The following is a 24,518-nucleotide window of genomic DNA, read 5'->3' as shown; positions in this document are numbered from 1 at the left end:
ACAGACTGATGTAGAAAGATCTTAACCTTAAGAGAAATAGGATTTGGGTGACCGAATGAAGGCTTGGAAGATGTATAGCCCTTGCAAAACCTGCCAGAGCTCTGATATATTATATAGTAAATGCTGTGTTGTCCAAAGAAGCATGCCAATCTGTTCATATATGCAATATGCCCAACACGAGAGGAACTAAACCACTAGGATATCCGCTAAAACGCTCAAGTAGTACAAAGCATGGACACAATAGATAACACCCTTATAAACCCCACAGCCCATGCTACATGACATGAATTTCCCACAAAAATGCAAGGCTAAAACAGGAAGAAAAGAGAAAGAAGAAACTAAGCTTTCACCAGTTTCCGGTCTCGGTCTCGTTCTTGCTCGCGTTCACGCTCAGTCATCGGTTGTCCGCCCTCTTTCGCCGCGGCTGCGGCCCGCGCGTGGTGGTCAACCGTGTCGAGGATCGCCTGCATCAGCCGTTGGTTGGCATCTGGGTCATCATCCTCGGCGGCTGGGTTGGTATTGCGGTTGATACCGATATGCCGGTCATGACTTAAGGAGCCGCCTCGGATCTCACTCATCGCCCGGCGGGGCGACGGCTCCTTGCCGAGTGGAGCCCCAGGTATGGGGCCCGCTGTCGGAGCGGACTCCCTGCGCACGTTGTACTCAATCTCTCGGTGACGATCGATTTCGGGCACCACTGCAGCTGAAGGGGGCGTGGGCACAGAAGATATAGATGGCGCCATCGGTGCCGGTGCTGTGGTCGTCGGCAAGGACTCTTTCGGGGTCAAACTCTCCGGTCGCTCCCGTGCCATTGGATCAGGGCGTGGCTCACGGGGCTCACGGGACTCCTGTAGCTCCTCCGCTTTGACATCCTTCCAAGAACACTTGGCATGCTTTTTCGTGCAGCCCATGCATGCTGTAAGGTTCTTCAAGCAATCCATGTGGAGGCGACGACACCGATCACATGGGGGCAGTATGCGTTCGCCGCGTTGCAGCTCCTCCATGCGGGCAACCATCTCCATCTTGAACGGGCCGCCGTCGTCCTTCTCATGGTGGTGGGACTTGGGCGGAGGAAGTAGCGATGATGGCGTGTTGGGGATGGCAACTGTGGCCGCGGTGGGGGTGTACATATTGTACTCTGTCGCATCCGACGCCCGTGGCCGTGGCCGGGATGACTGGCGGTTTTGAGACCCAGTTCCTTCTTCATAGCTGCGAGATTGTCGGTCTTGGGTAGTGAAGAACTTCTTCATCAGCTCCGCGCGCGTTGTCGGAGATGCGCCTTTGATGGAGGTCCCATTGATAATGGTGACATTATCTGTGTTGGAGTGCGAGAACATGAATTGTTGAGACAGCGCATTATCTTCAGTTGTAGGTTCCCCACCGGGCCGGCCGGTGTTAACCGCAACGAAGCCGGTGGAGGGAGACCCGGTGTTCGAGTGACTGCTGCCGTTCAGCGGATGCTGACTTCCATTGGCGTCGCGCCAAACCGGGCTGATGGAGCGATGCTGTTGCTGTTGCTGCTGCGACTGCGACTGCGGCTGCGACTGCGACTGCGAATGAAGAGATAGATCATTCTCTCGGCGGGTGACAATCGCTGTTCTTCGGTTTTTGAGACGATGATTAAGTTGTCTCGCTCGCGCGGACACTAGACGAGGCGAGCGGTTAGCACCGGCAGATATACACATCGCTTTGCCTGGAAACTCACCTTGGTCTGCGACCTGAATAATTTGTTGGAGGTTTTTCTCCAAAATCTCTAACGCGCCTAACTCCTTCTCCTCATCCTCGATAATTGGCTGCGGGGGGATCATTTTCTGCGGCATTCCCGACGCAATCAGCACGAAGTCTTCTTCGCTGATCTCCACCCGACACTGCTTGGTGTAGAATTGACAGACTCGCACACCATTGCGGGTCTTCTCCAGATTGAACTGCTCAGGCTTGTTCTTGGCGAACTCCACTACGTCCAGCCAGGTGATGTTGGGAGAGTCTTTGCCGTGCGATTTGAGCACGCGGGGAGGGCCATCGAAAAGGCGCTCAAAGCGCTTGATCAGAATGGGTCCCAAAGGGCATGCACCCAAATTTCCAGCGATACTCTCGTGGCGATGGAGAACTCCGTCATATTCACCGATCAGGTGTATGATCGCGGGCATCGTATCATCGATGGAGACCAGTGGGAGATTATCCGGATACTGACGCGCCAAGTAGTTGATCTGCAGGTGGTTCGAATGTGTTTTGGGGACTTTAGAAGCGATGGGAGGGAAATCGCCGGACGGCGATCGAGGTCGCTTGCTAGACGGCTCTGCCGTCGCTGTCCTGGACTCCATGGCGTGCGGAAGAGAAAGTGAGCCGGGGAGGCGCACGAGTCACGAAGCGGATTGACTAAATACAATAAGAAAAAAAAGAAAAGAAAAGAAAAAGACAGCGCCAATGACTCGTGGAAGATGGCGTCAGAAGCGCAAAGGGAAAATTATTAAGCGATTCCAGGGCGATTGAGTAACGAGAACGTGGACGAAAGAAGTGCAGCCGATGGCGGAGGGACTCAGGCTCCAGCGGTGCGGGTTGCAAGTTCAGCCACTCGTGCCCGTTCAAGTTAGGTAATGACAATAAGAGTTACCCCAACGAATCTGGGGTTCGGGGAAGAAAGTCGAGAAAAATAATACACAAAGAGAAAGGAAGAGAAAAGGTGTAATGAACAGGCCAGGATACGCGCACCGAGATGCGGAAGAAGAGGAGGGGAGAGGGAGGAAAGGGAGAGAGAAGATGTTGGGGAGGGGAAAGGGAGAGAGCGGATGCTGGGGAGAGGAAAGGAAGCTCACGGGAGGCGTATATATGGCGCAAGAGATTGAAGGAGAAAAAAAAAGGCGGACGGAACGGAATAGCCGTTTGGTAGGTTAAGTTTCTCCTGGGAAATATCGCGTTCGTTCAATCAATATTGGTTATCTTTAGGTGTGACTGGGAATTGAATTGTCATTCAACCCAATCACTTCCGTTCCTGACTTGGAATGGAAGATAGTAGTCAGGACAACTCTCATCCAGTGAAAGTACTGGGGAAAGGACATGAGCGAAACAAAACACCCAATGATACTACCAACGGAGCAGTGGCTGACGGTGAGCGGAACGCAAAAGCTCTCTTCCTTCAATCTTTTCCTCCCCTCCCGTAAGGTTCGATGATGCCGAGTGGGACACGATGAATGGCTGGACTGAATGGACCCGAACCCACAGCCGGGGATTGGGCGATCCTTGAAAGTCTCATCTAACCCGATCCCTCTTAGTCGCAGTTCCCGTCAAGACAAGGTAGATGAGAGTACCTTTAGCGCCTTAGGCAGCCCAGCACGTAGCGGGCGGAGTCCCGCCGGTCTCTTCCGCCGTCCATTCGGTGTGGCCCGGGAGCTCGGAACTGAACTCGTCACCTTCCATACCCGTTTCTACTTGGTACTCAATCTTACCGGCAGCCTAGGAGAGCATCTTGAGCCATTTTCTTTTATTCTTTGACTGATGAATTGAGATCTTATTATTGAGAGATTGCTTTTTGACTCCCGAGCACAATGTTATTATTATTATCATTATGATCCGCATCGGATTGGAATTTTAGGACCAGGGTAGAAAAGATATACCGCTATTTTCCCGAAGTTTGATGGGGCTTATGTTATAATCCCTTCTGATTGCATCAGTCCATATCAGATAGGAGGAAAGATACCAGCCGAGGGACCAAATTCTGAAACCCCTTGCATGACCGGCCTATCGGTAGTACAATGACAACCTAAGATTCCAGGGTCATCCGTGATGAGGCCCATATGGAAATTCTTCGATTGATAAATAGTAACAAAAACCTGTTTTCCCCCCTTCTTTTCTTCGAGGTGTCACTCGGAGGCGCCCCAACACCAAACGGAGGATAATGGTCGAGTGTGGATGTACATACTTGGTCGATACCGGTACAAATGGAAGGTCCCATTCTCCGACACCAACCCAACTTGCCGCTCCGCTCGTAAGGGTGCTGCCTAAGCTCGACCTCCATTGGGTAAAGGCCGACGCTGGCCGTCCACTCCACTGTCCTCTTAGGACCCATGTGGACTGGATTCCATACACACTAGTACGGGACGGGAGTAAGGTATGGTCACCGTCCGTGTGACGCGCAGTAATTGTGTGTTATCAGAGTTTTTTTCCTTTTTGCTTTTTCTTTTTTTTTCTGGGCGGTGCTTAGAAGTCCGTTCCCGTGACTTCACGGTTCCCTCTCACGGCTACCTTGCCTGCCGCTGTCCTACTGTTGCTGCTATTATTGTTGAACCACAGAGGCACAGCACATCTGTTCTCTTGCCGCTGACTTACTGAATTGGCCCCTCCTCGAAAATCCCTCATACACCCGTCCCCCTTCCACCCCATCCTTTCCTGCAATTTGACGGACCAACCAAGTCCAAAGTGGGATCCGGTCTCTCTCACGCACCCACCCATTGCAATTCTAGACAATTCCCCTCATCGGTTCCCCTCTCTTGTCTTACTATCTTTTCCCCTCTCTATATTATAACCGAGGAAATAAATCAACAAATAAAAACCACAAAAAAATAAAAAAACAAAAAAACTTTGTCCCAGCCAAGCATGTCCGAACGAGGATCTTTCCGTGGAGGTCGTGGCCGCGGCGGAGGCCATGACAGGTCTGGCGGCCGTGGCGGTCATGCCAAAAGTGGCGGTGCCAGTGGCGGTGCACAGCAGCAGGAGAAGCCCAAAAAGGAAAACATCCTCGACCTCAGCAAGTATATGGATAAGGAAGTTCGGGTGAAGTTCAATGGTGGCAGAGAAGGTAGGTCCACTCCTGTCATATCAGTTTTATATTTTTCTTTTTTTTTTTACTTTTTTGGATCCACTGACCAGTACAGTCGTCGGCACGCTGAAGGGATTTGACCAACTGATGAACCTGGTTCTCGATGATGTCAAGGAATCTATGCGCGGTATGTGGCTCTAGTACTTGTCCACTACCTCTCTACTTAACTCTAACGGCCTGTAAATAGATGACGAGGGCAACGAGAATACTCGTTCTCTTGGTTTGATCGTTGCTCGTGGTACTATCATTGTACTCATCTCTCCTGCCGATGGCAGTGAAGAGATTGCCAACCCCTTCGTGCAAGCGGAGGAGTAAGCGAACTCTCATACGACGGACAGCACTGGCCATTCTTGACTACCAGTCTTGCATCTGGTCTTTGAGGATTTCAAGACGAGTTCCCTACTCTCATGCGATACCAATCACAGCAATTGCGGAATTTACTCTATTGACATTTGCATGTTTGGACTGGTGTCAGTCTACTTATTTAACCATCCCCTCTATTTCCCAACTTGCTAGCTCCCCACATGGCGAGTCTTTATCTATTTCCGCAAAGGCCGATGCTGGTGTATCCACTTGAACTATGAGGTCGAGTAGTATCTCCGCCTTTGGTTGTTCATAATATGAAGCGTGTGAAAGCGAATGGTCGGAAGCGCAGTTAAACGCAAAATTAAAATAATGAATCACGAGTCATGAAAACCATGGCATTATTCATCCGCGTAGCTTTTGTTCTACCAAACGTTGGATCACTAAGATATCCTCCACATGGCGTGACCGTGCTAAGCCCGTGACATCATGTTATATGACAGTAAGCTAGCGTCATGAATCTCAGAGCTAAATCACATTTTCGGTCACGAATACGATTACGAATGCTCTAGACCGTCGCAGATTGGACAGCTCAAGGTGGACTTATTCAAGGATCCTGATCAATCGGCTCGGCTGGAAAGTCTAACGCTGGTGCTTATTATATCTAATCGGCAGCCTATATCCCAGCATAAATACAGCTCAACACCCGTGTACTAGCTACGTTGATCCCGCACCCATCCTCCCTTATCGTGTTTATCCCGATACCCTAAGTGATACTAAAATCGAATCACCATGAAGGTCCATCTCTGGACGGTGGCAGCAACCGCCACTCTCTCCTCGGCCTTATTCATTCCCACCTCCCAACAAGCCCTAAAAGACCTCGACCTCAACAACATAGACGTAAACGATAAGGCCGCCCTCGACGATTACCTCCTTCAACTCTCACTATTGGACGCCGCATCCGAAATACAAAACAGTCGCCTAGACGACATCCTCCCCCCGATCTTTGACACAGTAGACGCAGAAGACTACGACTACGACTACTTCGACGATGACGACTATGACGACGCAGAATACTTCCCCTTGGACATCACCGAGCTGCCTCCCTTCTCCCAACTACATCCCCCACACCACCCGCCCTCCGACAAGACCATCTACGAGCTCATCACTGAAAGCAAATACACCACCATCCTGGCGAAGCTTATCAAAGAAGACGAGGAACTAGTCCATCTCCTCAACTCGACAGAAGCAAACCACACTTTCTTCGCGCCCACAGACGACGCATTCGAGAAGATCCCGCACCATGACGACCACAAACCGCCCAAGGAGCTCATCCGCGCCTTCATCAAGTACCACCTCGTCCCGGGACTCTGGGACGCCCGCACCGTCTTCCATAGCCACACTCTGCCGACTGAATTGGAGAGTCGAGCATTGGGAGACAAGCTCCCGCAGAGACTATCCGTCCGAGCAGGCTGGAGAGGTCTAACGCTGAACTTCTATAGTCGGGTCGTAGCACCTGATATTGTAAGTCCCTCCACCCTATCAACAACCCCCCTCCTCATCTCCATTCCCAACGGAAACAAACCACCAAACACCCTAGAAAAGAAACCAAACTAACAAATTCCAGCCCGGCACAAACGGCCTAATCCACGGTATATCCAGCGTCCTCATCCCACCCCCAACAACCAAAACGCTACTCGACCTAGTCCCCACAAAATTCAGCACCTTCGACCTCGCCATCCTCAAAACCAACCTCACCATACCCGAAAACACAGGCAAAGACACCGGGAAAGGCCACACGATCTTTGCCCCCTCCAACACAGCCTTCAGCAAACTCGGCCTCAAAATCAACGCGTTCCTGTTCTCGCCCTATGGCCAGAAATACCTCCTCGCTCTTCTCAAGTATCATATTGTTCCGGATCGGACGCTGTACTCGGATGTGATTTACACGGAGGAGGGCGAGATCCGGCCGTTTGGGGTCAAGGGGTTCACGCATTTGGATCTGCCGACGTTGTTGGGGGGTAGGAGGTTGAGTGTTGATGTGGCGCGGTTTGGGCCGTATGCTTCGTTGAAGGTTAATGGGTTTCAGCGGGTGGCGGTTGCGGATGCGTTGGGGCGGGATGGAAATGTGCACATTGTCGATCAGGTCTTGGTTCCGCCGAAGAAGGTGGTGGAGGGGGCGACGGAGTGGGATGAGTGGAACGAGGAGTTGACGGTGGAGGATCTGAAGGAGCGGCTTGCCGCGTGGGTGGAGGATGATCAGGATGATTATGACGAGGGGATGGAGTTGTGGGCTCATGCCTTTGACTTGTAGTTGGAATGAAGTCGTATCGTTTATACTAACTACTTTTAGGATATCAAAAGTTGGCTCTACGAGATATGTCCGTTCATGCTAGGTCTACCGAGCCATTCGAATAATGTGATATGTCTGTAATCAATTGCATCTGTATCTTCGTTCATATATCAATGGCATCGTATTTTCAAAGCAAGCAAACATTCGTTGCCGCGTTGCAATAAAATCAACTCGGGGATGTATGATCCCAGCTTTCCGCACAGATAAAGCAGTTGTAAGTCGGCCGTGAGACTCAGTCTTCTGAGAGCAGATTTCTAAGAATATATCCTCCTAAATAAGAATCATGTGCAAAGACATCGCCAGATCATTTCATACGAGATATCTCCTTAACCTAGGTCCCTCCGCATATATAAGTGGTCTTTCCTTCGAGGGAAAGGATCCGTCGTGGGATTGGCCCTCTATGGGGCTGTTTAATGAAGCCTTCTGGTGGGCTTCAGAAGCGCCTGAAATGACGACTCCAGTGCTTTCTTGATGTCTTTGTAGCTAACGACAAAGCAACTTTGTTCATCGCGACTCACCAAAGTGATTTTCTCATCCGTGCCCGCATCCAACTTATTCAGACATGAAAGCACATGACCCAGGTCAACGACCGGGTCACCCTGAGCATCAACTTGGTGGAACACGTAGTCGCGGAACATCTTAAGGAAGTATCGCTCCCCATTCTCCGACCACTGCCGATCATGCTCATACTCCGGCCGCTCGTTGACGAAATTCAACTTGGTCACTAGACGAACCAAACGGCCATTCTCAAGTTCCCGGCTCAAGTCTGACGTCAGTTCATCGTCCAGATGGAGGGCTGAGTCGAATGTTGACATTAACTGCGAAGAAATGCCAGTTATGAAGATGTCAATATTTCGGTCTTGGTCCTTCTGCAGTCCATTGAGCAACCAGAACACCGAATTCTTGAGTTGTGGACTGTAAGCACGGGTAAAATGTTCCATAGCTTTGGTGGGGTTATGCATGACACTGGGCGTATTGGCGCCCAAAGTCACAATGAGTTGTCCGAAATTAACCAAGTCCTGACGTTGGAGTTCGGCGATAGACCGCTGGGTATCATACTGGACCACATCCATGATAGCACAGGCGTTCAGGCGAATGCGATTTTTGCCGGTGACGAGAACTTTACTGGGATCAAGAATCCTTGCGGCAAGCCCGTTGCTGTGGATAGCCTTGAGGCCGTTTGCGATCTGGGTCATATAGCCCCACAGGACCTGCTCAGGGATGTGCGTATTATGCCGGCCTTGAAACCTATTCCCAGCACCCAGGTGTTGTTCGGCAAGTGTTTTAGAGAGAGGGTGGTAGTCAGTGACAAAGATCAGCGAGCTGTCTTGGAAGCTCCTGCTGGTAAAGGCATCGTGGACTGTTACCACGCTTCCGTTACAAACTCGTTTCCACGCCTGAACCGATCGGATCGCTTTCTCATTTGTCAAGCGAAAACCTTGGGGCGAGTCAGCTGGGAACTTTTCAAATTGAAAATTAAAAGAGAAGTTTACCTTCTAGTCTTCGAAGAGCATAGAAATTGCCATCTTTGCTGGATTGCGCTTTATATACCCAACTGGGAAAGCCAAAGATGGTTGCGTTCTTCTGGTGATTTAGGTCCAAGGGGACAAGGGAATGGAAGTAATCGACTTGAGCGGGTAGTTGGGTGTCTGGCTTCCAGTCAGCTCCGTTGGATATGGCTCATGAAATGGAATCGACATACTCGGTAAGGTTTGTAGTGTAGCTGCAGCTTTCTTCTGCAGTTCTTCGCGGAAGTCATTGGGAAGGAAAAGATCATGAACATTCCGTTGGTAGCCCAGCGTGTTTTGACTATGAGGGCCAATAGGAGCGTACAAATGGTACTGGACCTGTATTAAGGATGATAATGTAAGACAAGCCCATAGTTTCAAGTGGCGTAGAGACCTACAGGTTGTTGGAAGCCGGACTGTCCGGCGAAAAAGGCGCCGCCCAGTGCTGCAGCTGCCGCCGCAGTATCATGTGCAAAAGGGTTGGCCTGGACTGGTCCGACCGCACTAGCCGCGGAAAGGGGGTTCGAGGCTGTCACAAAAGGATCAAACGGGCTCGTCGAAGGAACGCCACCGTTACTATTCCCTTGGAGAGAGGCCTGGGGACGTACGTTAGTTGAGTCATAACGAGAAGGGTGCGTAGAGGATGTGATGTAATGGGATTCTGGTGGAGGTTGACAAACGGGGGAGGCGAAGAGGGCCGCAGGCATGTAGCCGCAGTCCGTCCAAACGCTCTGCATCTTGATAGCAATAGGGTTGCCTCATCAAACAAATGCACGATGCCAACAACCGAGAGTTTCGGTAATTTTGGGGGCGACAGGAATTCTTGGGCAGGCAGAGCGGCATGGTGTGGGGTTAGAAAGGCAGAAGAGTGAATTGCATGGGCTGGGGAAGTTTATTTATTTTTCGGTTTTTGTTTGCATTTTCACTCGGAAGGTGCAGCCTTACCATGTGGGCAGTATCGAAGCCCTGAGGCACAAATTCCTGCACTTCAGCCACAGACCAGTCCGGCGTCATTGTTTCAGCACGACCCGACGGGGTGCTAGTATTGGATCCTGCTTTAAGTCAGTGGGCAATGGTGCACCAGTAAGTGAAGGGTCATCATGACATACGTGAAGTTATATTCCTTGGTTGGAACGGAGCTGCATTGGCAGCTTTGGGGGATATTGTTGCGGCTTTCTTCGCTGTAACTGATGCCGTAGTTGGCGAAGAGCCATTGGAGGATAGTAGAGAGGGTGTAAAGCTCGGGGAGTCGACGTTCAGCCGTCTTCTACTGTTGTTGCTACTGGTACAATCCACGTAAGTCATTGTCACTACAAGTTGAAGCTGAACGTTCCATGAAGAAAAGTCCAGTTCGCTGCCTGGGTATGCCAACCTGTCGGATTGATATGTTGTATTCACTTTATGCGGGTCATGATTGAAGGCGCATCCTTTCGGGAATAAATGCCAAGGTCAGATGAAGTTCGTAATGATGATACATGCGGCAATGGGCTAAGGGACTATCGCGGCACCTTTATCTTCATATCGACAACGACCGTATATGGTCACATTTCGACATAGGGTATCTTTCGCATTCTCTACCAAGACAACAGCACATGATGTCAGGTCAACTATATTCCCCACATTGTGAATCCAAATGTATGTCAGACTAACCTCGTGCCTTCATCTTAGGTGATCCCGTCGCCCGGCGGGAGTCATCCAGGGTAGGCTTCCCTGCGGAAGCCATTGTATCTCAATCCACGATTCGGTGGGGGATTAACGTAAAACGATATCCATTGACTCAGAACAAAGAAAAACCGGACGACCGAGTATATCTAGAGGAAACCACATTCCTCTACTGAATGAATTCTGCCTAATCCAACCAGTGGGTGACACTTGCGTCACGCCCTTGAACAAAGGGTTTTGCTAGGGCAATTCGCAAGAAGCCAAAGACGGATACGTATGTATTTCCAAATTGCGCCGCCCTCAACGCGAGAGAATATACAATCTAACAAAAAGAACCGATGAATCACCACCCGAAGACTAGGAACATACCGCCGTCTTCATGCCACGGATGGGTTGAAGAGGGTTTCGCGAGGCGACATGGGGATAAAAGGGCCCGCGGGGAGAGGGGAAGGCGAGAGAGGGAATGGAATGAGATGGTCTGTGAGTGTCCAACTCCGGAATGGCCTGTGCACGGACCACGTGCTGTCACCAAGCGCGCGTCTACCGCTAAACTCGAGGCAGCGATGACGGAGCTCTAGTTAGAGGACAGCTAAGTTTATCGACGTTGACCACTCGTCACTACCTTGGTAATTCTTACATCTTTGGGCTCACTGGCGCTTTGTGATCTGAAGAGTCTTTCAATCTCTACTCAAAATATCCTCGTGCTTATTCACTGCGTTACGTTTAACGACGGTCCACGCCATTAGCTACCTCTCCGTTGATCCCGACGAGCCTCTCGCGACAGCGATTCCTTTTCCCAATTTGTATGGATCGAGCCATTGATTGACAATGTCCTCCTCGGAGCTTGATATTTCCCAGCTCTCCGACAGCGAAAGGTCTGCTCTAGACACCTATATAGCTGTAACAGGTCAGGAGCCGTCGGAAGCTATTCCTTTGTTGCGCCGTTCCCAATGGAATGTACAGGTATGGCAGATCTCATAGTCGATTGAGTGATAGGCTGCGGCTAACAGATCAAATCGAAGATCGCTATCTCCAAGTTTTTCGATGGGGAAGGCCCAGACCCTGTCGAAGAAGCCCGTGCAGCTCTCAATACCCCTCCTCCTCGACCTAATCGTCAAACCCAAAATCTCATGACAGATGACCTCACCGCAAACTTCTCCTCGGCTGTGCGTGCCGCCGATCCTGCTCCCCGAGTTGAGACTCAACCAGAAGGACAACCGGTTTATCGTCCGCCTTTACTACTAGCTCTTCTATTTACCCCAATCAACCTTCTATACCGATTACTTTACAGTTCCTTCCGCCTCTTTGGAGCACTATTCCCTTTCCTTCCCCGTTTCTTCAATACAACAGCAAGCTCAGCTCTTCATGGTACACGACTGAACACGAATGGACGCCGGCCACTGGGACCCAAAGACACAGCTGCCAGGTTCATTCGAGAGTTTGAGGAGGAATATGGTACCAACACGCTGCCTTTCTTGGAAAATGGATACAATATGGCCCTAGAAAAAGCGCACCGGGACCTCAAATTTCTTCTCGTGGTTCTCCTGGCTCCTGAACATGATGACACGAACGGTTGGGTCCGGGATACCCTCTTGTCCCGGGAGGTCATAGACTTTGTCAATGACCCGCAGAACAACATCATTGTTTGGGGAGGCAATGTGCAGGATTCGGAGGCATATCAGGTTGCCAACTCTCTTCGATGCACCAAGTTCCCCTTCGCAGCTGCCATTGTTCACACTCCCAATGTATCATCGACGGCCATGTCCGTCGTCTCTAGAATATCCGGAACTACTTCACCATCAGAATTTATTGAGAAACTCCGAACCGCCATCTCACAGCACAAGGAGCCTCTAGAGAGGATCGGGGCCGCTCGGGCCGAGCAGCAGGCCTCCCGCAGTCTACGGGAACAGCAAGACTCCGCCTACGAGCGTTCATTAGCCATTGACCGAGAGCGAGCGAGACAAAGACGGGAAGCCGAGGCTGCTAGACAACGGGAGGAACAAGAGGCTGCTGAGCGCCAGGCCGCGGAGGAGAAGCGGCTCCACGATCTTGAGCAGTGGAAGCGTTGGCGGGTACAGGCTATCCCCGACGAACCGAGCGCGGATGTCAAAGATGCCGTTCGTGTTAGCATTCGACTGCCTTCGGGCGAGCGTGTGATTCGGAAGTTCGCGCCAGAAGCTGACCTTGAAGAGCTGTATGCATACGTTGAGTGCTATGATATCCTACAAGAGTCGCACGAGAAACCCACGGATGTTGAGAAACCAGATGGGTTTGAGCACCAGTACGGGTTTCGACTCGTTTCCCCTATGCCCCGGGCTGTATATGAAGTTAGTGCCGGAGGGACTATCCGGGAGAAGATCGGTCGAGGAGGCAATCTCCTTGTCGAACCGATCGACGACGAAAGTGATGAGGAGGAAGAGGAAGAGTCCTAGGTTTCACTGTGGGCTGTACTAGTAATATATACATACTAACCGAGGGCTTTTTATGGAGTCAAACTAGATTTGTCTAACTAGTTTCTTTCAAATTTGATACGATAATGACCACGAATAATACCGGGTACGTCGAATTGACGGTGCTCCCTACATTTGTAGATCATGAATAACTTGAGGATTCTTTGGGTTGATAAGTGACGCTGAAAGCTTGGCCTGTTTGTTTCACTAGGTATATACCAAGTATATATTTTCCTGTGGATAGGAGCCTCGGGAGCATGCGTATCACATTGCGCCAAAGTGGTCACTTAAGGATTTGGCCGTGCTTCGCACCTGCATGCAACGGCAGTCCTAGAGTGACACTACGATAACCTAGCATTGACCCCTAAGTGGTGGCTCTCAGTCTATTACCGCCAAAATTCACCACTATCATCCTTGTGTTGAACTCTGTGGCTTTGACACATTCCATAGACAGAACTTCCTTACGTCGCATCGGGACTATACTGTGAAAGGAGGCAGTGAGGTGGATCGTACTATTAGCATGTTGCACTACAAGCGTGTCGGCGTTATTGATACAGGCATACCAGCTGTTCGAGTGATTCCTAAGTTAGTAAATAAAATAATCTCACTCTGACACAGAGAAAAGTAAGGTTGATATGCCTGCTGTAGGACCTTAATCTATAGCCCTGGAAGACTACATGGACCTTTTGCCGAAATGGTGGGCTGTTGATGGCGTGATTTTCATATCGCTATCGTGCAGGGTCTACAAAATATATTTAATAACTACTACGGAGTATACGGCATTCATATGGAAATCACATTATATACCATACTACTATTAAGAAGACTTTAGAAACCAACCAACTGAGTTGCCGATACCAACTATAGGTACGCCCCATCAATCCTTTCAATAGAGACAAGGTCTTTTTGCCCGCAGAGATAACGTGATGTGCAACAGCCTTGGCTGTCAGCAATTTTCTTAGATGAACTGCTCCGGCAACCATACAAGGTGTAGAGCGGCGATCTACCAAAACAAAGGACTAGCAAACAGGACTATTGTTGTGTTGAAATGAACCCATCAGAATGTCTAGAGCTGCGTAACCGGCAAGACATCGCCACAGAAAACTCTGTCTTGCGGTGAGTCGAGTGGCCGTAGTAATACCCTTGATAACTTGGCGCGCTGGACTGAATAGGGTAAAATCGGAGTACTACTTGGTAGACGGGACGGGCCTTAGTTCAACCCGAGGATTCCCCTCAACCCTACCGAGTACACCAGTCTCCAGCAGGTCACAAGGGGCAAGCAAGCCTTATCAAAATTCTTGAATTCTCGGTATATGTCTACGTAATATAGCAGCTCAATAGCCGTGGTTTACATCCAACTAGTTTTATTCCTACTGTGCCTGGGAGATCCCGAGGCCTCCACTTGTATCAAGTATATACCCTGTATATCAACGCTTAACCTGTGCCACTACTGCCGTTATATGTATCAAGATGATATGTTTACACTATTGTGATGTATACCAGTTGGTAGTGTAACCAGCAAGGCCCGAATATGACAGATCCCGAAATACAGAGCTTCTGGACTCTGGATAAGCGCAATCGTGGTCTAAGCCTGATCTCTATTATGTAACATCGGTTAGGCACCAAGTTGATACGTAGACCATAGTGCACATTGGATGCCTTGACTCCGCTCTATCTCCAGATTATAAGCTTACACAGCTGTGATTGAGGGAACAATCCGGCATTGTGGTCAGCCAAGGCGTTCTTAGTATCCAGATCTAGGTAGGTGCGTCATGGCCATGTTCCGATCCAACTTTAAAAAAGGTTCGGATGATCTGATCTGTCTGAACGTTATCCGTTCAACCGCGGTCATGAGGGTCAGAGACATACATATGTGGGGGATATATCCTCCGTTGACAGGAAAACATCGGGGTTCGGTGGAGAGAGTGCATACATACAGATGTATCAGTGGATAGATAAGATGTAAACATCATCTTTAGGTTATCGGGGCTTACCTCAGCCGTCCGAAAGGGGCAACTGCTGAAACGCAGCTAGAATAAGATAATTATACATTTGCGGCGCTGAAGGATCTCGGATCTGGCACACCCGATACTGTACCGTAAAAGGAGGCGAAGAGGCGAAGAACCCGGATTTCGGATTTCGTAGTTTCCGCCCCACTCACTACCGGGACTAAACTCATTAAGGTCAATGCACCAGGTTTCAGGCTCAGAAAATCTCTATGACCACGTTTTGCGAATGCAACGGAGAATTTTCTGGCCATCATTTGCCTTTCTTGGCTATGTTGTACTTATAGTATACGGGAATACGAATCTTACGAGGCGTTCCACATTCAAGGTCTTCTCGACTAACGGTCATATTAAGCTCATTGCGCAACCCTATTAAGTAACACAACCGTGTTCTTTTTGTGTTGCTTCCGAGGCACAATTCAATTGTGATCAATGTTGGTGTAACACAATGTAACTTTGATATTGTGCTTCTACCCGATGTGTTGTCCGACATATACGGGATCGCCAATAAACTGCGTAGGATAAGTTATAACCTTTAAGGTGCTCCCGGGAGTCGATGATGACTATTGATGACTGCCTACGGAGTAAACATGAGTCATTAGGCAATCTGTTCTCAGACACATGGATCGAGTCAGCCTTAAGCGGAAAAGCTCGTAGGTAGCTTTCCCAGGGACAAGACCCGTAAACGTCAAGAGGAGCCTGGAGCTGTGCTTTACTTGCCAGAATGAGAACGGGATTCGCTTACCCTGTGACCCGGGTGTACTGTACGCAACGGGAGAGAATTATTCGGGTCTGCCGTATTGTCGATGGGTCCGGACGCCTGAATTTCCAGGACCCGATTCGCTTGTTCGTTTAACTCTTCATTCTCATTCGTTGGAGTTAAAATTGACGAGTGGCCCAGACTTTGATCTTCCTAGATTTTTTATTATATTCCCTTTTAGCCTGGCATGGAAATAAGAAACTAATACGGAGTTTGCCGTAGCTAGTATGGAGGCGTTAGAATCTAAATACCGGGGGGTGTCATTGGGACCTTTATTATTAGATGGCCCCCTCTTCGTTCTCCCCCCTGATTATCTACGTTCTTTTCTTTTACAGATCTGAACACATGGACGAACACTTGTAATAATATCTACTATATACTAATATATACCCCTTATACCCCCGCACGGTCTTTTGCTTTCCCTTTCTAGTACCTCTTAATACTACCTCGAGACTGGACATCTCTACCTTCCAACCACCATGTCTCTTCTGGGGACAATAAACCCTAATCTCAACCCCGCCCGAGCAGTCGGCGCTCAAGGTGATGCCGAGGGCGCAGCTCCTGTGAGCGGAGGGGAGCCAATGCCTATCTTCGAGGGAAACGACAGCGCAAGAACGTCTGATACCGCCTTGGACAAACTAGGCAAAGATGAATCCAAATACGATGAGCAGATCGCAGAAGCAGAGGTCACCCGCCTGGCACAGCAACTGACCCGCCAATCGACGAGGTTCTCCGTCAGCCAGAATGCGGAGAACCCATTCCTGGAAACCAAGGAGGATTCCACTCTAAACCCTCTCGGCCCTAACTTCAAGGCAAAGAACTGGATGAAGAACTTGTTAGCCCTTACATCTCGTGATCCGGAAAGACACCCCAGACGTGAAGCCGGTGTCTCGTTCCGCAACCTTAGTGTTCACGGTTATGGAAGCCCGACGGATTACCAGAAGGATGTGTTCAATATGGTCCTTCAAGTCGGTGCCCTGTTCCGTGCGGTCACTGGCACCGGTAAGCAGAAGATTCAGATTCTGCGCGACTTTGACGGCCTCGTGAAGAGCGGTGAGATGCTTGTCGTGCTGGGACGACCTGGAAGGTAAGGATTCGCTTCATTGCTGGCGGGAATGCAACATGCTAATTAATGCAAAAGTGGATGCTCCACCTTTTTGAAAACACTCGCTGGTGAGATGAACGGTATCTATATGGACGATAAATCCGACTTGAACTACCAGGGTATTCCCGCCAAACAAATGCGGAGACAATTCCGTGGTGAAGCTATCTATAACGCCGAAACCGATGTTCACTTTCCTCAGCTGTCGGTTGGTGACACCCTAAAGTTTGCTGCACTTACTCGTTGTCCACGGAATCGATTCCCCGGTGTCTCTCGAGAGCAATACGCCACCCATATGCGCGATGTTGTGATGGCCATGCTTGGTCTCACGCATACCATTAACACAAGAGTTGGTAATGACTTTGTCCGCGGTGTCAGTGGTGGTGAACGGAAGCGTGTCAGTATTGCAGAGGCAACTCTCAGCGGCAGTCCTCTCCAGTGTTGGGATAACAGTACCCGTGGTCTGGATAGTGCAAACGCCTTGGAGTTCTGCAAGACCCTGAATCTGATGACAAAATATGCTGGTGCCACAGTCGCTGTGGCCATCTACCAGGCTTCTCAGAGTGCTTACGATGTTTTTGACAAGGTGACTGTATTGTATGAAGGCAGACAGATCTACTTTGGTCGCACAGATGAAGCAAAGGAGTTCTTCACCACCATGGGATTCGAGTGTCCAGAGCGTCAAACGACTGCCGATTTCCTTACCTCCCTTACTAGTCCATCTGAGCGTATTGTGAAGAAGGGCTACGAGGGCAAGGTTCCACGAACACCCGATGAATTCGCTGCTGCCTGGAAGAACAGCGAGGCATACGCGAAATTGATAAGGGAAATCGAAGAATACAACCGGGAATTCCCCTTGGGTGGTGAATCCGTTCAGAAATTCGTCGAGTCCCGCAGAGCAATGCAGGCGAAGAACCAGTAAGTTCATTGGCAAGATGCTAGAAACCCCATTGGGTGCTAATATTATATTCCTGCAGGCGCGTGGGGTCTCCGTATACAGTCTCCATCTACGAACAGGTCAGACTCTGCATGATCCGCGGATTTCAACGTCTGAAGGGTGATTCCAGTTTGACCATGAGTCAATTGATTGGAAATTTCATTATGGCCTTGATCATTGGAAGTGTCTTCTACAATTTGCAGCATGATACGTCAAGTTTCTATTCTCGTGGCGCCTTACTTTTCTTTGCCGTGTTGCTTAACGCATTTTCCAGTGCGCTCGAGGTATGTGCAGTTCTTCTCCCCGTTACTTCAAAGACAACACTAATTAGTTCACTGCATAGATTTTGACTCTATACGCTCAACGTCCCATTGTCGAAAAACAGGCCCGTTACGCAATGTATCATCCGTTCGCTGAAGCCATCGCGTCTATGCTTTGTGACATGCCCTACAAGATCACGAATGCAATAATATTTAATATTACCCTTTATTTCATGACGAATCTTCGCCGTGAGCCAGGTCCATTCTTCGTGTTCCTTCTGTTTACTTTTGTGACTACTATGACCATGTCCATGCTTTTCCGTACGATAGCCGCTTCGTCCAGAACCCTCTCTCAAGCTTTGGTGCCTGCCGCCATCCTTATTCTGGGTTTGGTTATCTATACCGGTTTCACCATCCCCACTCGGAACATGCTTGGCTGGTCGCGATGGATGAACTACCTTGATCCGATTGCCTATGGATTCGAAAGTTTGATGGTCAATGAATTTCACAACACCAAATGGAAATGCTCCTCCGCAGAGCTTATTCCAAATTATGAAGGTGCTTCTCTGGCGAATAAGATTTGCTCTACAGTCGGTGCTGTTGCTGGTTCTGAATATGTTTATGGCGACGACTACCTTGAGCAGAGTTTCCAATACTACGAGAGCCACAAGTGGAGGAATCTGGGTATCATGTTTGCCTTCATGGTGTTTTTCTTGGCCACCTATTTGACTGCCACTGAGTACATTTCGGAGGCTAAGTCCAAGGGTGAAGTTCTACTCTTCCGCCGTGGTCACTATTCTCGTGGTGCGGCTGATGTCGAGACCCACAACGAAGTATCTGCCACCGAGAAGACGAACGAATCCAGTGACGGCGCAGGCGCTGCGATTCAGAGGCAAGAGGCCATTTTCCACTGGCAGGATGTGTGCTACGACATTAAGATCAAGGGCGAGCCTCGGCGCATTCTCGATCATGTCGATGGCTGGGTCAAGCCTGGTACTTGTACCGCTCTCATGGTAAGCTGATGATCACGACCTCGTTATGTTCTTCTTCTGTTGCTTACACTGTCCTATAGGGTGTGTCTGGTGCTGGTAAAACAACACTCCTGGATGTACTTGCTACTCGTGTGACAATGGGTGTGGTAACTGGTGAGATGCTGGTCGATGGCCGCCTACGCGACCAATCCTTCCAGCGAAAGACGGGTTATGTTCAGCAACAAGATCTTCACCTTCACACTACCACTGTGCGTGAGGCCTTGAGATTCAGTGCTATCCTTCGCCAGCCTGCACATGTTAGCCGTCAGGAGAAGCTCGATTATGTCGAAGAGGTGATTAAGCTACTTGGGATGGAAGCGTACGCAGATGCGGTCGTTGGTGTTCCTGGTGAAGGTAATTTTCTGTCACTCATGCCTAATTTCTTTTGCTTTCTATGCAGTCCTAAACTCCGTTCATGTCTAACTCAGTACAGGTCTGAATGTTGAACAGCGGAAACGTCTAACCATTGGTGTTGAATTGGCTGCCAAGCCCCAGCTGCTTCTGTTCCTCGACGAGCCCACGTCCGGTCTGGACAGTCAAACTTCCTGGTCTATTCTTGATCTTATCGATACCCTGACTAAGCATGGTCAAGCCATTCTTTGCACTATCCATCAGCCTTCCGCCATGCTTTTCCAGCGCTTTGACCGTCTGCTCTTCCTGGCCAAAGGTGGTAAGACCGTGTACTTCGGTGAAATTGGAGAGAGATCATCAACTCTCGCGAGCTATTTCGAACGAAACGGTGCCCCGAAACTTCCCGTTGAGGCGAACCCCGCTGAATGGATGCTCGAAGTCATTGGTGCCGCTCCCGGATCCCACAGTGATATTGACTGGCCTGCCGTGTGGCGTGAGAGCCCTGAGCGCGAAGCTGTCCGCAACCACCTTGCAGAGCTGAAATCCACACTTTCGCAGAAGTCAGTTGACTCTTCTCACAGAGATGAGAGCAGCTTCAAGGAATTCGCCGCACCCTTCAGTGTTCAGCTGTACGAGTGTCTGGTCCGCGTGTTCTCCCAATATTGGCGGACACCAGTCTACATCTACTCTAAGGCAGTTCTCTGTATTCTCACGTCTCTCTACATCGGTTTCTCCTTCTTCCATGCAGAAAACAGCAGACAGGGTCTCCAAAACCAGATGTTCAGTATCTTTATGTTGATGACTATCTTCGGTAACCTCGTCCAACAAATTATGCCCAACTTCGTCACCCAACGTGCCCTCTACGAGGCTCGTGAAAGACCTTCCAAGGCATACTCCTGGAAAGCATTCATGACAGCCAATATCCTGGTCGAGCTCCCCTGGAATGCACTTATGAGTGTCATCATCTTCGTCTGCTGGTACTACCCCATCGGTCTCTACCGCAATGCTGAACCCACCGACAGTGTCCATGAGCGTGGAGCCCTTATGTGGCTTCTTATCCTCTCCTTCCTTCTATTCACCTCCACCTTCGCGCATATGATGATCGCTGGTATTGAGCTCGCCGAGACAGGTGGTAACCTTGCAAACTTGCTCTTCTCTCTGTGTCTGATTTTCTGTGGTGTCCTCGCCACCCCCGAAACCCTCCCCGGCTTCTGGATCTTCATGTACCGCGTTTCCCCATTTACATACCTAGTATCAGGAATGCTCGCAACAGGTGTCGGTCGCACCACCGCCGTCTGCGAAAAGGTCGAATTCCTGCACCTCACCCCGCCAGCCAACACCACTTGCTACGACTACATGAGCGATTACATCGGATCCTTTGGCGGCTACTTGGAAAACGACAATGCCACCGACTCCTGCTCCTTCTGCCAAATTTCGAGCACGGACACCTTCTTGTCTGCGGTTAGCAGTTACTACGAAGACCGGTGGCGCAACTTCGGTATCATGTGGGCCTTCATCGTCTTCAACATCGCCGCCGCGGTGTTCATTTACTGGCTTGCTCGTGTGCCCAAGGGCTCGAGGTCTAAGAACTAAAATCTGGATCCAGATTGTCGTTCCTCTTTTTACTTTCTTGTTTTAATCTTTCTTCTTTTTGTTCTGGAAATATCTTTCTCATATAAAATAATTAGTGTGTTGCTGATATCTTGATGTACAGAGTCAACGTTTTTGTTGTGTTTCTCTGGTTATGAACCATGAGTTCTGATTTGACGTATATACCATATCACGTTTGATGCTCTCCTCTATCTTCCTGTTACTTTCTTTTGCTTCTTTGTACATGGCTTTGTACGATATATCCGATTTCCTTGCCTTGGGCTTGGATTGTTCGTTGTTCTTTGTTTTCATCGGATATATGGGTGGTTTACTCCCCTCTTTGTTAGACCTGCATATACATGTCTAGAAGGCAACTATAGCTACAATACATCTTGAACCTAATGCAATATAGCACAAATCTATATGTTCTCTTCTTTTAAGTGTTTATGTGTAAGATTCTGTACAAATTCTCTTCGTCTTTTTGACTTGGATTGGTATTTGGATCTTTAATGTGGTGAGAGTCAACTCTTGAATAAATGTTCGAAGCATCCATTGTCCTATCGGAAGTACAGACCACGACCGAAACGCCTAGATTTTCTGGTACAAGACAGACAGACAGGAGGGTAGAGATTACGAGGATGGAAAAACTAATCTACAGACAAAATTTTAAACAAGAAGACAAATGTTGATATGGAGCAGTTGTAAGGTAGAAGACACAATGTTACCATGTGAATGCCTCCTCGACGAAATCCACGACCGCGCCCTTGCCGATGTTATCTCGGGCAGCAGCACGAACCTCGTCTGCGAATGCGCCCGGTCCACAAACGGAAACGATGGTGGCTCCGACGCGGTTGGGAATGACCTCATCCAGAACGACATGAGGGCGACACCGACCCGGGAACATTTGGACAGTGGCGCTGGGTGAAACTATCTCACGGCTGCTCTTTGGTTTCGAAACGAAGAGCTTAATTGTCAAGATGTCACGGCGGCCGGGGAGGCGGAGGATTTCATCCATCCACTCTTGTACCCAGGCGAGATGCTCTGTGCTACGCACGGACCAGATGAGGTAGACTTTTTGCGTGGCTACACGGCCTTCGGTTGCGCGGATGATCAGGTCGCGGACGTACAGCATATGGTGGGTGATGCCTGCACCAGCAGAGAAGAGTACGGCGGTACCATAGCTGCCCATGTTGGAGACGTGCGATCTGTACGGTCCTTCGATGTATCCTGAGAGGTGTAGTATTTGATTGGGCGCAATTAGGGCTTTGTTGTATAGCTTTCTCGTCATACCTTGACGCGCACTCACGATAAGAGAGACGGATGTTGGTTCTTGACTTTCTCTCATGTAGTCGTTCAAATCAACCACGGGTTGTTTCTCAAGCAGTGATGGACTCATGCTTCCGGTAGATGTTTGGCTTTTGGCGAACTTTTCCGGTTCTGCTGCATTTGTTACAGAGCTGCAGGGGTCAACCCAAGCAACCGAGAACGGATGGGACATCCATAGGGAGACGCTTGGGATGTAAGTATACACGTGACTCCCGGGGTTGATGTGAACGTGCTTGGGCAAGTGAAACGTCACCTTGCAGGCCTCACCAGGGAGAGCCTGGACAACAAGTTTGGTGGCCCCTTTCCTGGGCGAGATGTTAAGGTACAACAGCCTGGAAAATCTAGCTGCCCGATCGAAAATCCAGATGGCAGCAATTGCGATGGCCCATGGTTTCTGAGGTAGGCCATCGAGATCCAGGTGAAACCACACACCAACATAAGCCAACAAGGCAGCAAGCTGGTGGAGATGCAGGAAGGTTTCATAAAAAGCATGCCGAACCGGTGAAGGTGAGTGAAGCAAGAGGAAGACCATTGCAACAGTTCCAACCAAGCCCCAAGTGAAGAAAGGCGTATCGCATAGGCGCTTTAGCATGTCTGAGACGCTTACCTCATCGACTGCATTGACTGCCCACGCTACTGTATGCACCACACTTTCAATCACAACAATGCGGCCTAGCCATCGGTGAAGACAATTGTATGTGTCGAAACTTATGTGCAGGATTGCGATCAGTGGGTTGTTACGACCTGCAAGAAGGAAAAGCGGGACCATATTCAAAACAGCCAACGTTCCCGATCGTCCACGAAGCTCAGCAACAAGGGCCTTTTTCTCATTCACGCGATAGTCGAGTATAGTGCAATAAGCGACTTGACTTGCAAGATACAATAGGATCAGGATCGTTTGGAACCTGGACGGCAAGGTACCCACGTTTATGGCGGAAGAAAGTTGTATTTCTCGATTGTGCCTTTTTCTACCGAGGGGCGAATATAGCAGATGTTTCTTGATGTTTGTCCATGTGTCGGATTCTTCGACACTCCAGTATGTCTGCTGCCTTTTGCTCGAGTTCAACGAGGTGATATGGCGAAGGTAAGCATGGCTTATTTGGGCGATCCGACCGCAGAAGACAATAAACGCCAGGGCGAGGACGGAGACGTAGATAATTCGCGTGATAATGACATCTCGAGGAACATTGACACCACCTAGCCCTCGTGAGAACTCGTAGACGTACGTGGCATTAGTCCCATAGCCTCGCGGGATGATGTGCCGACGAAGATCATCCATCGAAAGTTGGGGCTCCCTATGGCCCAGAGTAAAGACTGGTCGTTGAAGTTGGGATACTATAATAAGTTTAGATAAAACGAGCGTGAATCAAGGGCGTGATAAAGGATTGTCGATGGTGAGACCCCTCGTATGGGATATGACGTGATAAAGAATGCTGGATGGCGGGGGAACGAGTGGAATGCAGTAGCCCTTCAGTGACGTTGGAAGCAATGGAGTATCGCCAAATTGGTGTAATAAGAAACAATGCCACTCGAATGAATGCAACAATATCCTTATATTGATGATAAACCGCGGGTGTTACCAGGCTATCGCTTTCAGTGTTTGTTCCAACAATCGAATTGTCCGCAATTGAAAGAAATGTCTCTTTCAAGAGTGATTGTATCTCAATTGGACAAAAGATATTTTGGATTCTCCAGTGAATTCAAATCTTATGCACGGTCAGTTGATACCAGCAGCTATCCAGCCTTCGAGATTTACTTACTCGCATCCTCCTACATGCATAGTCTAAACCAAGGAATCCAGCAAGGGGCTAATAGACGCTCAGCGTCAGACGACAAATAAAGAGCGGGTTTTATAAGTAAAAATCTCAAAAGAGCGAGAGAAACAAATGGGTGTCTATTGACTAAGACAAAGCTCTTCAGCTACGATACGAACGGACCAAGTGTCGGCAGTGAATCGTTGGTGGAGACGATAAAGGGGGAAGAGCCCCTGACCAACTTGCCAGCAATTTTAATATGTAGAAGAGTGTTAGTGCCAGCAGACGACAAGAGAATGTGTTGAAATGGAA

General features: G+C 49.4%; 8 protein-coding genes across 8 annotated transcripts; 4 read left to right on the top strand and 4 right to left on the bottom strand.

Annotated features, from left to right (window-relative positions):
* Positions 1 to 338: 338 nt before the first annotated feature.
* F9C07_5539 (putative C6 finger domain protein) lies at positions 339 to 2,321 on the bottom strand (the record flags this gene model as incomplete). The annotated part of the gene is made up of 1 exon (XM_041287141.1): positions 339 to 2,321. The coding sequence occupies one exon, from the start codon at positions 2,319 to 2,321 to the stop codon at positions 339 to 341; it is 1,983 nt and encodes a 660-aa protein (XP_041150122.1).
* Positions 2,322 to 3,315: 994 nt separating this feature from the next.
* Positions 3,316 to 4,063, bottom strand: F9C07_5538 (uncharacterized protein; the record flags this gene model as incomplete). The annotated part of the gene is made up of 2 exons (XM_071511365.1): positions 3,316 to 3,450; positions 3,917 to 4,063. 2 exons carry the CDS (start codon positions 4,061 to 4,063, stop codon positions 3,316 to 3,318), a joined length of 282 nt encoding a protein of 93 aa, XP_071366935.1.
* Positions 4,064 to 4,590: 527 nt separating this feature from the next.
* F9C07_5537 (putative small nuclear ribonucleoprotein) lies at positions 4,591 to 5,128 on the top strand (the record flags this gene model as incomplete). Its single annotated transcript, XM_041294572.1, has 3 exons — positions 4,591 to 4,792; positions 4,869 to 4,940; positions 5,001 to 5,128. 3 exons carry the CDS (start codon positions 4,591 to 4,593, stop codon positions 5,126 to 5,128), a joined length of 402 nt encoding a protein of 133 aa, XP_041150121.1.
* Positions 5,129 to 5,750: 622 nt separating this feature from the next.
* F9C07_2280732 (Fasciclin domain family protein) lies at positions 5,751 to 7,587 on the top strand. The gene is made up of 2 exons (XM_041294571.2): positions 5,751 to 6,640; positions 6,744 to 7,587. The coding sequence occupies exons 1-2, from the start codon at positions 5,909 to 5,911 to the stop codon at positions 7,428 to 7,430; spliced, it is 1,419 nt and encodes a 472-aa protein (XP_041150120.1). The 5' UTR covers positions 5,751 to 5,908; the 3' UTR covers positions 7,431 to 7,587.
* F9C07_2144572 (poly(A) ribonuclease subunit) lies at positions 7,588 to 11,104 on the bottom strand. Its single transcript, XM_071509196.1, has 9 exons — positions 10,628 to 11,104; positions 10,486 to 10,551; positions 10,350 to 10,404; positions 10,087 to 10,256; positions 9,923 to 10,032; positions 9,376 to 9,573; positions 9,172 to 9,316; positions 8,963 to 9,118; positions 7,588 to 8,907 (listed from the first exon to the last, which is right to left on the bottom strand). Exons 1-9 carry the CDS (start codon positions 10,698 to 10,700, stop codon positions 7,880 to 7,882), a joined length of 2,001 nt encoding a protein of 666 aa, XP_071366934.1. The 5' UTR covers positions 10,701 to 11,104; the 3' UTR covers positions 7,588 to 7,879.
* F9C07_2280730 (UBX domain protein) lies at positions 11,105 to 13,071 on the top strand (the record flags this gene model as incomplete). Its single annotated transcript, XM_071510456.1, has 3 exons — positions 11,105 to 11,119; positions 11,201 to 11,602; positions 11,650 to 13,071. The coding sequence occupies exons 2-3, from the start codon at positions 11,468 to 11,470 to the stop codon at positions 13,069 to 13,071; spliced, it is 1,557 nt and encodes a 518-aa protein (XP_071366933.1). The 5' UTR covers positions 11,105 to 11,119; positions 11,201 to 11,467.
* Positions 13,072 to 16,334: 3,263 nt separating this feature from the next.
* Positions 16,335 to 21,129, top strand: F9C07_5533 (putative ABC transporter; the record flags this gene model as incomplete). Its single annotated transcript, XM_041294568.1, has 6 exons — positions 16,335 to 16,942; positions 16,997 to 17,875; positions 17,935 to 18,178; positions 18,238 to 19,167; positions 19,227 to 19,539; positions 19,619 to 21,129. 6 exons carry the CDS (start codon positions 16,335 to 16,337, stop codon positions 21,127 to 21,129), a joined length of 4,485 nt encoding a protein of 1,494 aa, XP_041150117.1.
* Positions 21,130 to 21,847: 718 nt separating this feature from the next.
* Positions 21,848 to 23,731, bottom strand: F9C07_5532 (putative metalloreductase; the record flags this gene model as incomplete). The annotated part of the gene is made up of 1 exon (XM_041287139.1): positions 21,848 to 23,731. The coding sequence occupies one exon, from the start codon at positions 23,729 to 23,731 to the stop codon at positions 21,848 to 21,850; it is 1,884 nt and encodes a 627-aa protein (XP_041150116.1).
* Between the last annotated feature and the right edge of the window lie 787 nt (positions 23,732 to 24,518).

The sequence above is a fragment of the Aspergillus flavus genome, chromosome 7, assembly GCF_009017415.1.
Source record: "Aspergillus flavus chromosome 7, complete sequence".
In the NCBI taxonomy this organism is placed as follows: Eukaryota; Fungi; Ascomycota; class Eurotiomycetes; order Eurotiales; family Aspergillaceae; genus Aspergillus; species Aspergillus flavus.
Note: the sequence above shows the minus strand (reverse complement) of the source record. Positions and strands in the feature narration are given on the sequence as shown.

Excerpts from the sequence above, each read along its gene's own strand:
- F9C07_2280732 (XM_041294571.2), top strand. The coding sequence starts at position 5,909 with ATGAAGGTCCATCTCTGGACGGTGGCAGCAACCGCCACTCTCTCCTCG. Across the intron at positions 6,641-6,743 it reads GGGTCGTAGCACCTGATATT|CCCGGCACAAACGGCCTAAT; the intron begins GTAAGTCCCTCC and ends AACAAATTCCAG.
- F9C07_2144572 (XM_071509196.1), bottom strand. The coding sequence starts at position 10,700 with ATGGCTTCCGCAGGGAAGCCTACCCTGGATGACTCCCGCCGGGCGACG. Across the intron at positions 10,552-10,627 it reads ACCTAAGATGAAGGCACGAG|AGAATGCGAAAGATACCCTA; the intron begins GTTAGTCTGACA and ends TTGTCTTGGTAG. Across the intron at positions 10,033-10,086 it reads ACCAAGGAATATAACTTCAC|CAGGATCCAATACTAGCACC; the intron begins GTATGTCATGAT and ends ACTGACTTAAAG.